The sequence below is a fragment of the Primulina eburnea genome, chromosome 8 (assembly GCF_022965805.1).
Source record: "Primulina eburnea isolate SZY01 chromosome 8, ASM2296580v1, whole genome shotgun sequence".
In the NCBI taxonomy this organism is placed as follows: domain Eukaryota; kingdom Viridiplantae; phylum Streptophyta; class Magnoliopsida; order Lamiales; family Gesneriaceae; genus Primulina; species Primulina eburnea.
The window spans coordinates 30,415,779-30,435,098 of record NC_133108.1 but is presented as its reverse complement, the minus strand read 5'-3'; the positions used below and the strand labels follow the sequence as shown (position 1 = coordinate 30,435,098).

Below are 19,320 nucleotides of genomic sequence, written 5' to 3'. Positions count from 1 at the left end.
AGGTAACTAACCCCTCATACATGCATATATAAATACATGTTATTGGCTACTATTGTACCCACTCACATTCTCTTGTTCACTTAACACTATTACATATGACTCTTAAATTTACTCTCTAGATTGAAGTATCGAAGGAGTCACGACGGAAAATCCTACGGCAACCCCTAATCATATTTTTGTCTATACAGAACTCGGAGAACTGACCTGATCTACTCAAACGTGAAGATTTGAAGTTCCTATCTTCAAACCAAACCTGTGATAAAATTATGGCGCCCCTAACCCTATATACATTCATAATAAAGTACGAAAAACTAACACTTGGGACAATTGGATTGCTCGACAAATCACCATTAATTTAACTCGATTAGGTTTTACACGTATATATAGAAACAAAGCAGACCAAAATGGTATGTATACCCCCATAGTCACATCAGGTTCGGTTAAGCTTCACCGCTCCAGTTTTCAATTTAATCTTCGAACTCAACTACCACTAAGATTAGTTTCCTCTTCTTGTTTGTGGCAGGGAATACAGTAAATAATGGAAATAATCAGTGCGGTGCTGGTGCTGGTGCTGGTGCTGGTGCTGGTGCTTTTGGGATATCTCTTCCTGAGACGGCAATGGAGTGGCCGCCACCGTCGCACACACAAGGGCCTGCTCCGCCGGCTGCCTCCCGGTTCCATGGGTTGGCCTTATATCGGAGAAACCCTCAAGTTCTATTCTCAACATCCCAACACCTTCTTTTCCATGAGAAGAAAGAGGTACACAGCACACACACACACACTAATATCTATCCATGACTAGTTGTATCCTCTAGTGGAAAAAATTCTCCACTACTTTCCAATTCTAGTTTCATTTAAATAAAAAAATTGTTAAGATAATCGCACCCTCGTAATACAGAGAGAGATACAGAAATAATTTATATTGTCACTTGATCAAAGTACACCTTCCCTAGATATCATTCTGCATAAAATTTGTTTTTACACGACTCATATGGCTCACTAGTCAAAAATATGTCTATTCTATTTGTAATTTTTTTATTGTTTCCACGATGTACTTGTGACTAAATTATACGACATGTATCACATACATCGATCCATAATATGTTTATACATGTATAGGTATGGTGATATATTCAAGAGCCATATATTGGGATGCCCTTGTGTGATGATTTCGAGCCCAGAAGCAACAAAGGTAGTTCTGGTGACTCAAGCTCATCTGTTCAAGCCGACATATCCACCAAGCAAAGAGAAAATGATAGGACCCAACGCCGTCTTCTTCCACCAAGGAAACTACCATTCTATGCTCAAGAAACTCATCCATACATCCTTTCTACCGGCTGCAATTAAAGCCTCGGTCCAGCAAATCGAAAATGTAGTCCTTAAGCTTCTACACAAATGGGAAATGGCCACCACCCCTGTTCATACTTTAGAGGAAATGAGCCAGGTAATTTTTTCGTCCCTACAACAATAATATTATATTTTAGTGCTTGTGAAAATAGTAATTTTTTCGTCCCTACAAATATGATCTTCATTTTTATTATTATTTTTTTTTTGGGAAAATAGTAAATTTAGTAATGTGAGAGCAGAATATATATTGTTTTTGGAGTGATGATCATAGGTTGAATGCAAAATAAATAATGATAACTTGTCTAGCCAAGAATTGTTGCACTTTTATTTAATATTTGATCTATTTAATTAGTATGCGTTCGATGTTGCTATGCTGTCGGTGTTTGGGGATGACCAAGAGGCAGAGATGGAAGGAATCAAATATCTATACCAAACCTTGGAGAAAGGCTACAATTCAATGCCTTTGGATTTTCCAGGAACTCCTTTCTACAAAGCAATGAAGGTAAAAACAAAACAAACACACACACAACTCCCTGTAAAAATAAATACAAATATTTTGCAAATAATCAAATACCTCCTGCGTTTTTGTCTTCATGCAAAAAAGAATTGAACACGTACCTGTAAGACGTGTAGTTGGATATGAAGTCATCTTGAGTCTCATGACTCCTAATTATTAAAATATGCATGACATCTGGTGTAGTACTAGCATAAAGCTCGCCCCTACCGACTGATAGCGAAAAAACGCACTCATTTGTTAAAAAATTATATTAGAAAGCATAGTAGTATATATTTATAACATATTTTCGGTCATATATATTTGTTTCCTTTCATTTTAGTAACAGCTTATAATATCAAATTTCAAGTTTTGTTTGCTATATTTAATTTTTTTTTTTAAATAAGTTATCTTTCAGATGTGGCACTTGATCAGATGTGTTACAGGCATAAGACTGATCTATGTAATATCATATTATCAATTTAGATAACATGCAATGACTAAAATTGTTAAATTAAAAGATATAAAAATTAAAATCTGAAAATACACATGATCGCCAAAAAAGTAAAGAAAGAAACATATACGACTAAAATGTAATGTTCCCTAACAATAATTAATAAATTAAACAGTTTGTAAGCATTTACAACAGCTGATTGAAGGATAATGATTTTGAGTTATATGTTTGTACAATAATTTGTATCCCAATATTTATTCAGGCAAGGAAGAAACTGAACAAGTCAATGATGAAATTAATAGAGAAGCGGAGGAGTAAAGGGGAATGTGGCGGAGGGCTGGTGGGAGTTATGCTGAGGGCTCAACAGGATAAGATGAATGATTTAAGTGATGACCAAATAGCAGACAACATTATTGGAGTAATATTTGCAGCTCACGACACCACAGCCAGCGTTTTGACTTGGCTGCTCAAGTATCTGCATGATAATGCAAATGTCTTAGTTTCTGTCACGGTACATTAATTTTCTTTCTTGTTTTTGGCTATAAATTTTGTTTATTTATTATACGAAAAATTTGGAACCGGTGCCTCTGGAACTTGATGTTTTGGACGTTCCGTGTCGAGAATGACAGTATATCATATGTTATATTTTGAGTTAACCAGATTGCTTTGCTTCTTCTTATCTTAAGCTAATTATATAATATATAGCTTGTCTTGGGGCATTTATTTTAGATTTTTAAATAATAAATTTAATGACCTAAAAAATGCAAATTTACTGTTTTTAGATGCATGCATAAATATGGACTTTTTATGACACATTATTAATTCACCCTTCCCTTTTTTTTTTATTATAATTTTTTCTTTTTTTTAACATAAAGTTTTAGTTTTTACAATGAGTGAGTATCAACACTAAAATTTCAGAAGGAGCAGGAAGAGCTCCAGCGAAAGCTACGATTGCAAGGCCAGCGGGGGCTTACATGGGATGACACCCGACAGATGTCATTGACCACAAGGGTACCTACTTAGTCTTAAATTCATATCTATCTATATATTAAATAATTAGTGTTGCTGAGACCAAGAACCACAGGTTTGTTGAGGACACGTCTGGCTCATAAAATATTATTTAAGTTTTTAATATATATATATATATATTTATTTATATATTATATAACATATAGAATTTTGCGATTTTGATTCTAATAGCCTGCATGGATTTCAAGATTTGTAATAAATTTGTGGAAATAGGTGATTCAAGAGACATTGAGAAGTGCGAGCATTTTGTCGTTTACATTTAGAGAGGCAGTGGAAGACGTCGAATTTCAAGGTTATGTGATCCCCAAAGGTTGGAAAGTTCTTCCTCTCTTCAGAACCATTCACCATTCACCAGATTTCTTCCCGCAGCCCGACAAGTTTGACCCTTCCAGATTTGAGGTATATATTATCATTAACTTCGAATATCTTTAACTATAAAATATAATTTAATCTTCTTCTACGTGTCATTGTAATCTTTATATATATAAATGTTGCTTTGTACATGACATGTATAGTCTAGCGTGGAACAATCAAGTTTCATACATTATATTCGCTTGGTTTATTTGCAATGTTGTCATTAAAAGTGATGAACTGAAAATGAAATATGGGGAGGTCGATTTTGGATCAAATTTATGTTGGAATATTGTTTTCTCGCACTCAAGATTCAACAAGAGTTTTAAAAATTTAGTTTTGATGTTCAAAAAATTCTTGAAGGTCGCATGATTTAAAGTATTCATGGATTGTTTAGATTTTTATTTACCTTTGCATTCAAAAATGGTGAACGTCAAACTAGTTCGACATTAGCGGAGTTTGTCCTTCTTATAAATCTCTATGAACTTTCTTCAACCTTCTAAACAGGTCCACAATCAGAAAATTTGTTTATCGTGTGGATTGTACTAGAACTCTACACGAAATTATACATTTAGAATAAATCGATCGATCGATTGTTCGGAGAGGCGAAAGAAACAACTTTCCAGGGCTGAGATATTCCATGAGTGCCGGTGCATGGGCATGGGCCGAGGCCAAAGCTGGACCATCCTAAAGACCCTTGATCATGGTGAATGTGTATGGGCCGAGGCCCATATCCATTCACCACTACATGTTGGTTCAACATAATGGCCCATGATCGTTACAATTTTCTTGCGCAATGACACTTGTGTTGTCGCAGTACACCGGGACTGGACCAACTCCGTTAGAAATGAGGCCCAACTCTTGGAAAACATTCCTCATCCAAACATAACCTTTTGTTGCAGCTCATATAACTTGTATTCGGCTTCAGTAGTTTAATCTGGTGTGGTGTCTTGCTTAGAATTTTTCCAAGAGATAGCACCATCATTGAGAATGAATAAAAATCCAGATGTTGATTTCGAGTTATTCACATCTGACTGAAAGCTAGAATCAGTATAACCTTTCAATTTTAGTTCTCCACTCTTGTAGACCATGGACAAATTCTCATGTCTTTCTCAAGTACTTAAGAATATCTTCACGACCTTAATGGACCAAGATTCGACTGATATCTTCCTGCAACACTCAGTGCAAAAAAAATTAGGTCGAGCAGAGATTGTGCCATACATAATATTACCAATGAAAAACGCTTATGGAAGATATCCTCTCTTTGATTCTTTCATAGAGAATCTCCTTATTATTGTATCTATATAAGTGGATTGAGTGAGCCATGACATCCTCCTTGATCTATCCATATAAATCTGTATTCCTAATATATATGATGCTTCACTCATATCCTTCACGAAGAATTTATTAGCCAACCATATTTTAACTGATTGCAACATCCATATATCATTTTCAATGATTATTATGTCATAAACGTAAAGTACTAGGAATGTCACCACACTCCTACTAATATTCTTGTATACACAAGGTTTCTGAGGATTCTTATCAAAATTAAACTCTTTGATGGTATTATCTAATCTGATGTTTCAACTCCTTGATGTATGTTTGATTCCGTAAATGGATATCTGAAGTTTTCATACATTATGCTCATTTTCTACTAATGTTAATCCTTCAGGTTCAGGCATACACTACAAGAAAAATGACTTTCCGCAGCACGTCATCAACAGCGTGCATTAAAAGCACGCTGCGAATACGACTTTTCACGGCGTGCACCGACCTGTGCGCCGTTAATAGTGTTACACTTGATACTATTAACGGCGTGCTTTAAAAGCACGCTGCGGATAGTACTATCGACGGCGTGCATATAAAGCAAGCTGCGGATAGTACTTTGATACTATTAACAGCGTGCATTGAAAGCACGCTGTGGATATTACTATGGACGGCGTGCATTAAACGCACGCTGCGGATAGTAATATTTGCAGCTTGCAATTTTGTGCGCTGTTAATAAATTATATAAACGACAGCTCAGAATAAACGAACGCTGTTAATAGAATTATTAACGACGTGCAAGTTTATGTGTGCTGTTAAAAATAAATCATTTTTTAAAAAAAAATTCGTGTTCAGATATTAACGGCGTACATTAATCGCACGCCGTTAATAGTATTATTCACGGCATGCATATTATTAGCACGCTGCCGAAAATGAGTCCGAATTTCGATTTAAGGTCACAATTAGCGACGATTGATCTATAACCGTCGCCGCCTTACACGATTTAACGCCACATTTAGCGACGGGTTATCTAAAACAGTCGCCGATGTAGATCGGCGACGGTTAACTGATAACCGTCGCTAATAGAAAGAAATCGGCGACGGTTTAATAAATAACCGTCGCAACAAAGCGCAAATTATCTATTTAAACCGATCTCCGTTTCCTTTCCTCCACACTATTTAACAACACTTAAAATTTTTCTATACTTATATGATTTTAGTTTCGATTTAGATACCTGTTTTTGTTTCCATTTTTGGTTAATTTTTTAATTTTTATTTGTTAAAATTTATTAAATTATAAAGTAATTTTTTTTTTAAATTTACACAAAATTTAGCGACGGCTTTTATAACCGTCGCGAAGTTTTAACCGTCTTTTTTTTAAATTCCGTCGCTATTTTAGCGACGGTATTTAATTTATGAACCGTCGCTGATAGGAGACGGTTTTGTCCAAAACCGTCGCTAATATTTTTTTTTATGACTAGTAACGGCGTACACATGCACGCTGCGGAAAGTTGTATTAACAGCGTCCATATGCACGCCGTTAATAATAGTATTAACAGCGTACAATGCACGCCGCGGATAATCTTGAACTTTTAACAGCTTTTAACTTTGTAGCGTGCGATGCGCGCTGCGGAAAGCTCATATGCGCGCTGCGGAAAGCCATTTTTGTTGTAGTGATATAAATCTATTCCTTAATATCACCATTAAAGAAAGATGTCCTCATATCCATCTGGCATATTTCATAGTCATATTATGCTGCTATGACAAGCTGTATTCTAATGGATCAAGTCCAAAACCAAGGTATATGTCGGGAAGAAATTGCAATATTGCACAAGCTTCAAATATTTACATGTTTTCAGTCTTCAAAACTCTTGAGGATCTGGGTCCATCATATTCAAATCTTGAGCTCTTACTAAAATTTGTATTTAATTAAATTTCTATTACACATTGAGATACAAATTTAAGGGCTGAGACCGGGCCACAAAAGGCCCACTTTAATAATTATCAAATAATTTAAAATGCAATAATTTAAAAAATCATAACATACACCTAGCAAATTTGTCATAGATTTTGATCATCATTTTACCATATAATAACATATATTATATCAAAATATAATATCATATATTATTAAATCGTATATCTTACAAAGATGTCACTAACTGACATAATTAAAAAAAATAAAAATTATATAAACACCTTTAACCCAAACTTTTCGAGCCCATGGGCCAGAGAGTGCTCGAGACCATCTTGGGTACCCATGTTATTTTCCCTATCCATTGCCCAAAATTTTCTGGGCAACTTCACGCAGCAGCAGCGCACTGCCTTGCACGAAACAACCATTATTGTTTTCATTAAAACTTCAACGTAGACGTCCCTGCCTAGATGTACAACAGCTGCCACGTGAGCTGCCGAAAACTACTCTGCCAGCGCTCGGATTTTTTTTTCACAAATTTTCATGGCTTGGGATTTATTTGGATTTCATGCGGTCAGAAAATATTTGTTCAACAAAATTTTAAACAGTAAACAATATAAGAATCATATTATTGAGAAACCTAGTCTTTGATACCACTATTAGAGTACCATTTTTTGCTCCCAAGACGCAACGAAAGTTTTAAATTTTTGTTTAATGTTCAAAACGTTCTTGGATGTCGTATGATTTAAACCATACATAGGATGTATAGATTTGATCTATCTTTGCGTTTAAGAACACTATACACAAAACCAATTCGTGATTAGTAGATTTAGTCCTTTTTGTAAATCTCTATGCACTTTCTTCAATATTCTAATAAGATCCATTATCAGAAACTTTGTTCCTCGTGTGGATTGTACTAGAAATCTGCACGAAATTATGTGTTGAGAATAAATCGTTCAATCACTCGTACTGAAAATTTCGGTGAGGTAGTGGCTACGCTACGGCGCTCAGTGAGCCTTGGACTAGGTGGTGGTCGAGTAACATAGAGGAGAAAGAGAAGACAAGAGAAAATATCGACTTTATTTTTTTTTTAAATTGATATTTTTTTAAACAACCATTTGATATCATGTATTAAATAAATACAATATTCCAATTTCACTAGGATTCTTCTTGAATCAGGATTCTATATTTTTATTATTTAAAACACTCATTATTTTTCACTCTTGAAATACTATGCATAATTAAGTCATTATAAACTCTTGAAATTGACACACACACACACATTATTAAAAAATTATTAATTATATAATTATTAATCAATTAATTAATTCTAGGCTCTTCTAAAATATTCAATATGAGTCTTATACTTAGTAGTCAATACTAATAAATTGTTATTTAATTAGCATATTCAAAAATCACTAAATAAATAATTGTAAAGTCATTAGAATCTAGATCAACGATCAGGCATCAGCGATATATCAAGGGTACAATTATTGTTCATATAATGAAAAAAATAAATTTCTAGGCCAAAATTTTCTACTGATTCATTTTTGCAGCTGTCATTTTTGTGAAATCTTTCACTAAAACAGACAGTTTCACTATCCTTACTTAGTTAGCAAAAGATCTTCCAATAATTGAACTTACTTATAAATCTTTTATAAGCAATATATTTGATCTCCATTAAACTACAGTCGTCGAGTTCAAATTCTTTAATTCAAGTATTTGAATGAGAACGCATAATCTAATAATTGTGTGATCATCAATGGTTCATGGATAGAGCTAGATGTTCGTTCACACCATCATGTGATCTAGAAAAACATTTATTCTTATTATCCTAATTAGTCCACTACTTCCCTCAAACCCTTGACAAAAAAAAACGTCATAACTCAAGTATGCTGATAGTTCCTATAAGAACAGTAAGTTATGGTTAACATATTGTACGGTCTATTCTAATCATATATCATGATCGAATCTGTAACCGTTGGCATATCGAGAGTTGTATATGAATTCAATAATGATTTGATGTATCATTGAGTAATAATAGTGACATGGTATGTGCAACTAAGAAAACACATTTTCATAATGCACATGTTTTATATATTATGGCTAGAGATTCCTTGCAATAATAATTTATCAAATCACATAAGATATCTTCACCGGTAGGTGAGCGGTGAATCTCCGATTACAATGCATTAACTCTTAAGTATTTCAAAACTACATCCAACCTCGTCATCTTATGATTCTCAATCGAGTCGTTAAATAGATCAAAGTGCATGCTAGTGAGTAGAGCCTCCATGTTGCCCCGGGTATAAAAGGACTAATGATGTACAATTATAACCGCGGACTAATCCACTCGGTAAGTGATAACCACCTGAAAAGTTCGAGGGAGGGTTGTTCTATGTACGTTAAATTATCACCCATCTATATAAATGATCATCTCCATGACCTTACCAATGAAACATGTCGTTTACATAACAGATGTTAATATCAAGTTGAAGCGATCTTTATCCTTATTTTATACAGTTGAATCAGTTAGAAAACAATTTAGAAAATGCAGTATAATTTCTAATGAGTTTTATTATCTTACGTTGAGAGACATACTCATGATATATATTGTATATTCAAGAGCTTTAGTTATTCAGCTTGTATGAGTATGAAAATAAAATAAATGTAATAACTGAATAAAACAGTAAAATATTATTAAAATAAAGATTGTTTTGCATGAGAGTCAATAAACCCCAAGCCATAAGTTGGCTCACTTGACACATAATCAATTTCAAGTGACAAAAGTTTAATTTCGAATTGATTATGAACATACTCAATCTTGGGAAAGAAAGCTCACGCATACCACTCATATAGCTCGGCGTAAGAATTTTGATGAAAATTTTGAATCAGGAATCATAGTAATTTGAGTCCAAAACGTTAGAGATCGATTCGTCAACTTTAAACATTGGGGGAATCAAATCTATTAGAGGTAAAATTTAAGAATATTACTATTTCACCAGTGGGAGGACCATCAAGATTTGGTAGACAGGCAAAATAGATCAAATCTGTTATATATTTTTTTATTAGTTAGAGCTAACTTTAGATTTTGGTACTATATGATTATGCTATTAATCATTGGCATGTATTATCCATATTTCATTATATTTTTTTAATCATATTATCCATAATTTATGGTTACAATATACATGTATGTCGAAATATTCAATGGATTATAATATAATTAATGGGATGTGGCAGGAACCATCAAGGCCTAATACATACATGCCATTTGGTCACGGAGTACACTCCTGTCCCGGAAGCGAACTTGCCAAGCTTGAAATGCTCATCCTCCTCCATCACCTCACAACCACTTATAGGTGCATTTAAAATTATTTTTTAATTATTATTACATTATTGGCGTGGGTGGGGATGAGTCATTTTTCTCTTACGCGAGTTCAAATCCACACTATTTATAATAAATTTCAAAATATTTCTAGCTAGGACAGACCATGGATCTACGTATGTTTTGTCATTAATTGTCTAGTTTGTTTATAATTCAAGATTTATCGGGAACGTCACAATAATCGCTCGATGAAGTCAAATCCCGATTCAATGTACAACACCCAAAAACTTAGACTTGTATGGCCATGAGAAATAGGAGACCACTCACGATTAGGTTAAGGTTTACTCAACACGTCGAGACTTGAAGGCATTTGAAGATATAAAAAACAATGCTTGTAGACGAGAGTGCTGAAAACTGTTGCTAAATCGAAAACTGCTCGATCATAAATATCGAAAGAAACGGTTCTGAAGCTTCTTCTTTTTTTTTTAGAAGTAGATTAATATGTTTCCTTTGTAATCATTCATATCTAATAAACGAATAACATCATGTGGTTTGACATCAGATGGAAAGTCATTGGAGAGGATGATGCAATACAATATGACCCGTTTCCCGTGCCTAAAGGAGGATTGCCTATACATGTTTATCGAAGGACTAAAGATACACCTGAAATTACTTTTCAATACCATTAGGAATTCGTACGTGAACAAGAAGAAGGGACTAAAGAGTTCCTTGTGAGGACTACCCCCCTTAATTTCCTTTTCTTTATCCTAGTGCCAAACAAAAATGATGCTTCGTACAAGTATTAGATTTTTGTTCAAGAAATGCTCTTCTTATCAATGATCACTAATGAAAAGTTCATATATGATATAAAATCTGTTGTAATTAAAGGTCGTAAGTATCATGGGATATTTTAACTGTTTTGGTTTCAGTTTGAATATGATTTGAATATTTGTTGGAGTTTGGATTAAATGATTGGGTTTTTTTTTTTTTTTTCATTTTGTAGTGAATAGAAATTGGATACTGAATTACTTGGGCTTTGCACTCTATTTGAATCAAGGTGAGTGTAGCGGGTTGTTGCACATTCATGAATAGGAGAAGGTGAAAGAGTTAGTTTATATTATTCAATACTTTGAGGTGAGTGTAGCGGGTTGTTGCACATTCATGCAAGTTGAGTTATTAATAAAGTACGAGTTAAATACGATTAAGTGTCTTTAAATAAAAAAAAATTAAAGTAATTATTTAGCAGTCAGTTTGGAACCATTAAAAAATCCGAACTCTAGTTGCCAGCAAGATGCCGATGTGTCAATCGGTCGATGACATGTAGGCAGGAGACTAGTTCGGAGCTTCCAAACTCCGCCTATAAGTGTCCATACCTGAGTTTCCTCTTGTTTTTGTATTACTCTAGTCTTTTCAAGCTATTTCAAAGGCTATACAAGTTGCGAAAAGCAATCGGAGTAGTCAGAAACTCAAGGGTTGAGCAACGAGGCTATCGTCCCCAAAAGGCCGACGACGGATGAAAGTATGATTTGATGACCTTAGTTGTGGGGACCCGGACGCTAATCATTTTCTTAATCGTCGTTGGGATTTAATTATCAGTTCTGATAAATAGGGTCTAAAAATTTTTCTTTTTAAAAAGCATCTGCGGAAGGTAATGGAATCTAAATAATATACATCTCTGTATAAAAACTACATTTCAGTATAAAAGTACAATGCTGTAGAAACTAGGTCTAAGGTTCAGTTACTAAATTCAAGTAATAAAATCAAGTCTACAATAAGTCCGGAATCACCACGCTAACTCGTCTTCTCTCATCATCTTCTTGACCCCGATCCAGCCCCACCTGTTGTCATGCACACATACAAAACAAGACAACAGCCGGATAACTCCGGTGAGAATAAATCCCAGTATAAAACATGATAAACATGCATATACACAAAGTAAATCATGAATTATTCTATCATGAATAAAACTAAAAGCAATAGGTTTCATATCCTATGAAATCAAATCAGATAAGCATGCAACACAAATCAGTTAAACATGCTACTCAAATGAAATCATAAAAACATGCTATCATGACTGAAAGCAATAGCAATGGGTTTCATAGTCTATGAAACCACATCCATAAACGCATGCAGTTCTAGTCAAATCATATCTAGACTCGACTCAACTATAACTCTAGGGATCCCGGGGTGAATAAGACGTCAATGGCTGTCACCTACCCTCCCAATCGGGGTGACTGTACGTCTTATTCCTAGACTTCGGTCTGAGCTGTATCGAGTAATCTACAATAGGAGGGTGTCTGCTCCTACGTAACGATACACCGAACGTCTAGAAGTCTGACTATCTGTCAAACTTTCCTATCTCAAATGCAATGTATAACAATCTGTAAACAAAGCATGTTCATTTCAAAAGATTTGAATATAAAGTCTATAAACAAACCACAATCATATCAGAAGATAAACACTAATCAAGTATGTGATTTTATTGGGAAACTCAAATGAGATCTGATTTGAGTTATATCTTCCCAGATATCACATGAATTATACTTTTGTATTCCCGGTCTGACGAAGACGATGACTTGTATTCAAATCTGTCCATCTCGAATCTGAAATGACAATATCGAATACATTGTATCAGTGAATAACTCAATATACAATCTGTTCTGATCAATACTCAATTCAGTATACAATCTGATCTATGTCTGAACAAGATACAATCTGAGTCATATCAATAATATCACAATCTAATCGAAATCATATCTGAATCTGATCAAATATCAATCTACTGATGTTTCGACGGCATAACAATACAATCTGAATAACCACGTCAATCTGAACATCACAAATATAATACTGGAACTCATAATCTGTGTCAATACAATTCATAATCTGAATACTAACACAATTCTGATATAGAATCTCAGTCAATATCTTTCAAAAATCATAACAATTACAGAAACAGTCTGTTCTTTAATCTGACTTCAATTCTATAATGTCTACGGTAGCAGAAACACCATATCTGAATCATATTCAATTCTGACAATATCATAATTTCAAATCTTGTCTAAACGTAACAAAACTTACGTCCAGTTGTAGCCTGCGTTGTTAGGAACACAGTACTGAAGTCGGATTTAGAATCGAACGGGCAGATTCTTCGCAAATTGAATTCTAAGATCACAATTTAAAACTCTCCCCCAAACCTTCGATTTTCTTCTCACTTCTGAAGGTTATTCGCTTGCTTATATATATATATATATATATACACATTGCATTTTCAAAAGACAAGTGGCTTATTTTTGTGCTGCATGCCGCGCGCATATGCGCGCACAAAGCCGCGCATATGCGCTAGTAGTTCTGCCCGGCATCTTCCGCACTTCTACCACTTGCGCATATGCGCCATCTATATCGCGCATATGCGCCGATCACTCTGCCCTACCCACGCATGTGCGCCATTTCCGTCGCGCATATGCGCCAATGCTACTGGACGTTCCGCGCATGTGCGCGCATTCAAGTGGCGCATGTGCGCGGGGCTCCTTTCTTGGCACATTGTCAATTCGTTTCACGACTCTCTCGGTCTAATCTGTTCCATCTATAATCATCTCGATTAATCAATAAATCATTCCAGATTAATCTCAGATTACGTAATAAAATCTCGGGCATTACATTAGTTATAAGTGGGAGATAGTTGATAAGAATTATAAAATGTGATAGAGTATAATACAGGTTACTGGTTATAATGTCTAGGACAAGTGAGTAAACAACCAATTTTTTCAGGATAGTTTAGAGGTACGCAAATACTGAATAAGATATCTAGCTGAAGATGCATTCACATGTGTTTCATTTTACATGTCATATGAAGAATTTTGACTATCATGATATTTATTCAGCATTTTCTTATTATGTTGAACCTGTTATCTCTTGAAATTGTCATATGATTAATTTTACTGTCACGATGTTTATTCAGCATTTTCTTATAATGTTAAGCCTGTTATCGCTTGAGATAACCTTGTTGAGTGGGGTTGCTCAGCCTTTTTTCTTGAACAATCAACTCCCATAAGGTACCAACTGGATCGATGGAACAATGTGTGGGGTAATCCAAGACATTACCAGTCCAAGATCTCTTTTAGTGTGTGAGGCACCGACTAGATTGGTAGAACTGTAACGTACCGTACTTTTACTATTCAAAATTTGCGGAAAAATTAAAAAAAAATTCTTAAATAAGAAGGAACCATCAAAATCTTGATAAAGTAAACCGTTCTTCCCACAACTAGTGAAACAAAAGATCTCAAAGTAAAGTTCACCAAAATATTTGCTAAAAATCTCATAACCGATAACAAGAAATCAGAGTATTTTTAAACAGTTCATAAAACTTAAAACTGGGCGGTCCTCGGGTCTAGCCTCCTGCTCAGTCCAAGCCGGCTCCCTAGTCCCCACCTCTCATCTCATCAAATGCATCCTCACCTGCATCGATCAAGTCTAGTGAGTCTAAAGACTCAACACGTGTAAACTGGAAGTAACGAATAATACGTAATAAAGCCACATGCAATTTCAAAATAGCGAATACATACTTGAAACTTGAACTTGCCATAAACTTGAATATACATACGTAATATAGACGTTCCATAACGTGAAAACTTTTCATAAACATGCTTACATATTTGTACATACATGAACATACATAAACTTCATCATTTTGCGTAGAGGCATGTTTCAAAGCAAGTGACCCATAACATAAATCGCCTGATTAGACTAAACCATAATACTGGGTTGACAGGGAAGAATCCACTGCCACATGCATGAGATCCCCGTTCATGCTTTAACGGGTGGATTGGTCCCCGTTCATCCTTTAACGCTTTTCAATCCTGATCTAAACTCGTTCATGATTTAACAGGGTGGATTGGTCCCCGGTCATGGTTTACCGCTTTCCAATCCCATACATAATTGGTCACAAGACATTTAGCATACATCAAAAACTTGAAATATTTACTTTGCACGTCGAACATACTTACTTGGTATCGAGGGATTCGTTGGATCTCACTTGGGGACGCTGCTACAACATACTAACATGAAATTAAACACTTATTTTGCATACTTAGACGTAGGTACTCGAGCTCACTAACGAAGTGAATAAGTAGCTTATGGCATTCTAATTTACTCAGGACTTGACCTTGCTTAACATCGTACTAAACCATGGCATGACATCCCAATCGATCCCTAAAATAATTCCCAAAGACTGGAGTACACAGACCCCGTACACCCCTCCGGGTCCGGGTCCGTGTATGTACTGTATCGGTATACTCGAAGGAAAAGGAGGACACGGACCTCGTGTTAGGGTCCGTGTAGACTCTGAAAAAAACACTTTGGGAGAAACAAGGGCACGGACCCCGTGTCAGGGCCCGTGTACAGGTCCGTGTACTCACTGTATGCGTGAACCAACGAAAATTTCTTTACTCGCGACTTAGTTTCTCTAACTCGTTCATTCCTACCAAGAATTGACATCTCGAGGCCCCTCCTAGGATACCATAACAATGAGCCCAAGTCCGTACAAACACCCTGGAACAACGACACCTAACCTACGACACAATACAACTCAAAACATGGAATTTTACACCAAATTGTTCCCTACGACTTCTAACGAATTCAAGTGCCTATCGACACTAACCGGCATACCAAACGCCAACCCAACATCATACTAAACATACCTAATTGCAGCAACGATCACTCGTTGATCCCCAACGAATCCTGCAACAATAAAACGTCAAAAACACATCCATACATAATTTTCTGAAAACGCAGTTCGAGCAGTCCCACGAAAAACGCCATAATTCACTCAATTTTTATCCAATATTTTGAATTTTATATCAAATCGAAGGTATCGAAAATTTCTACAATTTTCATGTTGAAAGTTTTCTCAAAATCGCGACTAAAAAATCGCAGTTTTTTAAAAGACAGTAAAAACGTGATTTCTGATCCAAAACCGTTTCACAATTTATCCAAACATCATTGCTCAAACTTCTACACATCACACATGCATTTTTACGCATAAATAACAGAATATACGTGCCTTTAAATCTTTAACGTTACCGAAACGACGATACCGAAGCGGGAAGAAAGCGATGCTTGATCCAGGACGATCGTGGCACTATTTTCTTGCAACGAAAATGATGAAAACTCGCTGGAAATAATCAGAGGAAGGGGCGGCTGCTGTATGAGGAAGAACCCTAGGTTTTCTCTTAAAATTCTGAAATAGTGTGTAGAGAATTGTGTGTGTGTTTTTACGATTTTTAGTGTGTGTAAAAGTGTGTGTGTGCATGAGTTTGATAGAATAAGGGAGGTAATTAGTGAGTTAATTGGCTATTTAAAAATGTTTATAACAAATAAACCCACTACATAAAATACTAATACCTCACTAAAAAAAAACACTAGCATCAATAATTTAAAATATAGCACACAAGAGATTAACTCTAAAAGTTTTAAAATTTTAAACCACTAAATAAATAAATTAGGCTTTAAAGTGCTAAACTTAATAAATTATTTAAAATGCCCCATCTTTAACTAAAAAATAAAATATCATATTTAAAAATTACCAAAATCGTCACCGGTCTCTTTTCTCAATCCCGTCTCGAATAATCGCCTGAAACATGAAACACTAGAATGATGTTTAATGTGCATCACATAAACATAAATAATTTTAAATAGTGCATTTAAATAAATCATGCATCACTAAAATCATTTTAAATTTTAAATAGATGATTTAAAAATTAAATAAATGCATTGGTTTTACGTGTACTGATTTTGGGCTCTACAGTTCCTCCTCCACTTATATAAATTTCGTCTTCGAAATAAACTCTTGCCAAAAAACTCTGGATATCGAATCCTCATGTCCTCCTCTGACTCCCAAGTGGCCTCTTCCACTGATTGATTCAGCCACCAGACTTTGACCAGCTTGGTCACTTTGTTCCGAAGTCTACGCTCCTGTCTGTCTAGGATTTGGACAGGTCTTTCCTCATAAGACAGGTCTGGAGCCAACTGTAACGGTTCGTAGCTCAACACGTGCGAAGGATTAGCTAGGTACTTCCTCAGCATTGAGACGTGGAACACGTTGTGTACCCCGGTCAGATTCGGTGGGAGGACAACACGATAAGCTAATGTCCCAACTTTGTCAAGAATCTCAAACGGTCTGATAAACCTCGGACTAAGTTTGCCTCTCTTCCAAAATATCATAACACCCTTCATATATGGGTGCTATCTTTACAAAAACGTGATCACATACGGCAAACTCGAGATCTCTCTTTCTCTTATCAGCATAACTCTTCTGACGACTCTGGGAAGTCTTCATCCTGTCTCGGCTCTTGACCATCACATCTGCAGTCTGCTGAACAATCTCGGGACCAAGTTCTGCTCTTTCACCGACTTCATCCTAATGAATCGATGATCTGCACTTCCTCCTATACAATGCTTCGGAGGGAGTCATACATATAGATGATTGGAAGCTGTTATTGTAGGTAAACTCCACTAGAGGTAGCTTTGATTCGCAAGACCCTTGGAAATCGATCATACAGGCTCGCGATAGATCCTCCAAAATTTGAATCACTCGCTCAGACTGGCCATCTGTCTACGGATGAAAAGCTGTATTGAATAGCAGCTTCGTCCCCATGGTTGCATGTAAGCTCTTCCAAAAGGACAATGTAAACCTCAGGTCCCTATCGGACACAATTGAAACTGGGATCCCGTGCAATCGAACTATCTAACTAATATAGAGCTCCGCATACTGCGTCATGGAGAAAGTCGTCTCCACTGGCAAGAAGTGGGCTGACTTGGTGAGTCGGTCCACTATAACCCAAATAGAATTTGATCCTCTGACTGACCTCGGTAAACCAATTACAAAGTCCATGGTGATATTCTCCCTTTTCCACTCTGGGATGGAGAGTGGCTTAAGCATTCCTGCTGGCCTCTGGTGCTCTGCCTTCACCTGCTGACAAGTGAGGCATTCAGACACAAATCTGCGGATGTCTCGCTTCATCCCTGGCCACCAATACAAAACATGCAAGTCATTGTACATCTTAGTATCTCTTAGGTGGATTGAATACGGAGATGCATGTGCCTCTGTCAGAATATCCTCTCTGATCGAATCAACACTAGGCACCCACATTCTACCTCTGTATCGCACCATACCATCTGACACTGTGTAGTGTACACTGCCCTTGGCTTCATCCTTCAGTATCCACTTCTGCAACTGCTCGTCTGAAGGCTGTCCTCTACGGATTCGGTCTAACAAATCGGATTTGACTGTCAGATTAGATAGTCTGGGGGCCCTGCCCTTGGGATAAACCTCTAACCCAAACCTTTGAATCTCTGACTGAAGCGATCTCTGCACTGACAACTGTGCTACGACAGCAACTTTTCTACTCAAAGCGTCTGCGACAACATTAGCTTTCCTCGGGTGGTAGCTAATTTCGCAGTCGTAGTCTTTCACTAACTCCAAACATCATCTCTGTCTAATATTCAGTTCTTTCTACGTGAAGAAATACTTGAGACTCTTGTGATCAGTGAATATCTGACACTTCTCGTCATACAAGTAGTGTCTCCAAATCTTCAACGCAAAGACCACATCGGCTAATTCTAAATCGTGAGTCGGGTAGTTCTTCTCATGTACCTTCAACTGTCTGGAAGCATAAGCTATTACCCGACCCTGTTGCATCAAGATTGCGTCTAAACCGAGCTTAGATGCATCGGTGTATAACACAAAATCTCCTTGCCCTGGTGGCATGGCTAACACCGGCGTTGAAATAAGAGCTTGCTTCAAAGTATCGAAGCTCTTCTGGAATTCATCACTCCAAACGAATTTAGCATTCTTCTTGATCAGTGAAGTGAGTGGCACTGCTATTGAAGAAAACCCCTGAATAAACTTACGCTAGTAACCGCCTAAAACCAGAAAGCTGTGGATTTCTGATGCATTCTTCGGCTCAACCCATTCCTTAACGGCTGTTACCTTCGCTGGATCCACCTCAATGCCACTGCTAGAAATATATGACCCAAATATGCTACATTCTCCAACCAAAATTCACACTTACTGAACTTCGTAGGTAACTTGCGACTCTGCAAGGTCTGTAGATCTGCCCTCAAGTGCTGACTGTG

The 19,320-nt window shown here is 36.3% G+C and overlaps 1 protein-coding gene across 1 annotated transcript; it reads left to right on the top strand.

Moving 5' to 3' along the window:
• Positions 1-408: 408 nt before the first annotated feature.
• On the top strand, positions 409-10,964 carry LOC140837869 (abscisic acid 8'-hydroxylase 2-like). The gene is made up of 8 exons (XM_073203956.1): positions 409-759; positions 1,120-1,444; positions 1,700-1,849; positions 2,557-2,805; positions 3,213-3,305; positions 3,537-3,722; positions 10,101-10,219; positions 10,748-10,964. The coding sequence occupies exons 1-8, from the start codon at positions 539-541 to the stop codon at positions 10,872-10,874; spliced, it is 1,470 nt and encodes a 489-aa protein (XP_073060057.1). The 5' UTR covers positions 409-538; the 3' UTR covers positions 10,875-10,964.
• The last annotated feature ends 8,356 nt before the right edge of the window (positions 10,965-19,320 follow it).

Bases quoted from the DNA above. Each gene is read 5' to 3' on its own strand.
- LOC140837869 (XM_073203956.1), top strand. From the start codon at position 539: ATGGAAATAATCAGTGCGGTGCTGGTGCTGGTGCTGGTGCTGGTGCTG. The intron at 3,306-3,536 runs GTACCTACTTAG...TTGTGGAAATAG, and splicing joins AGATGTCATTGACCACAAGG to GTGATTCAAGAGACATTGAG. The intron at 10,220-10,747 runs GTGCATTTAAAA...GTTTGACATCAG, and splicing joins CACCTCACAACCACTTATAG to ATGGAAAGTCATTGGAGAGG.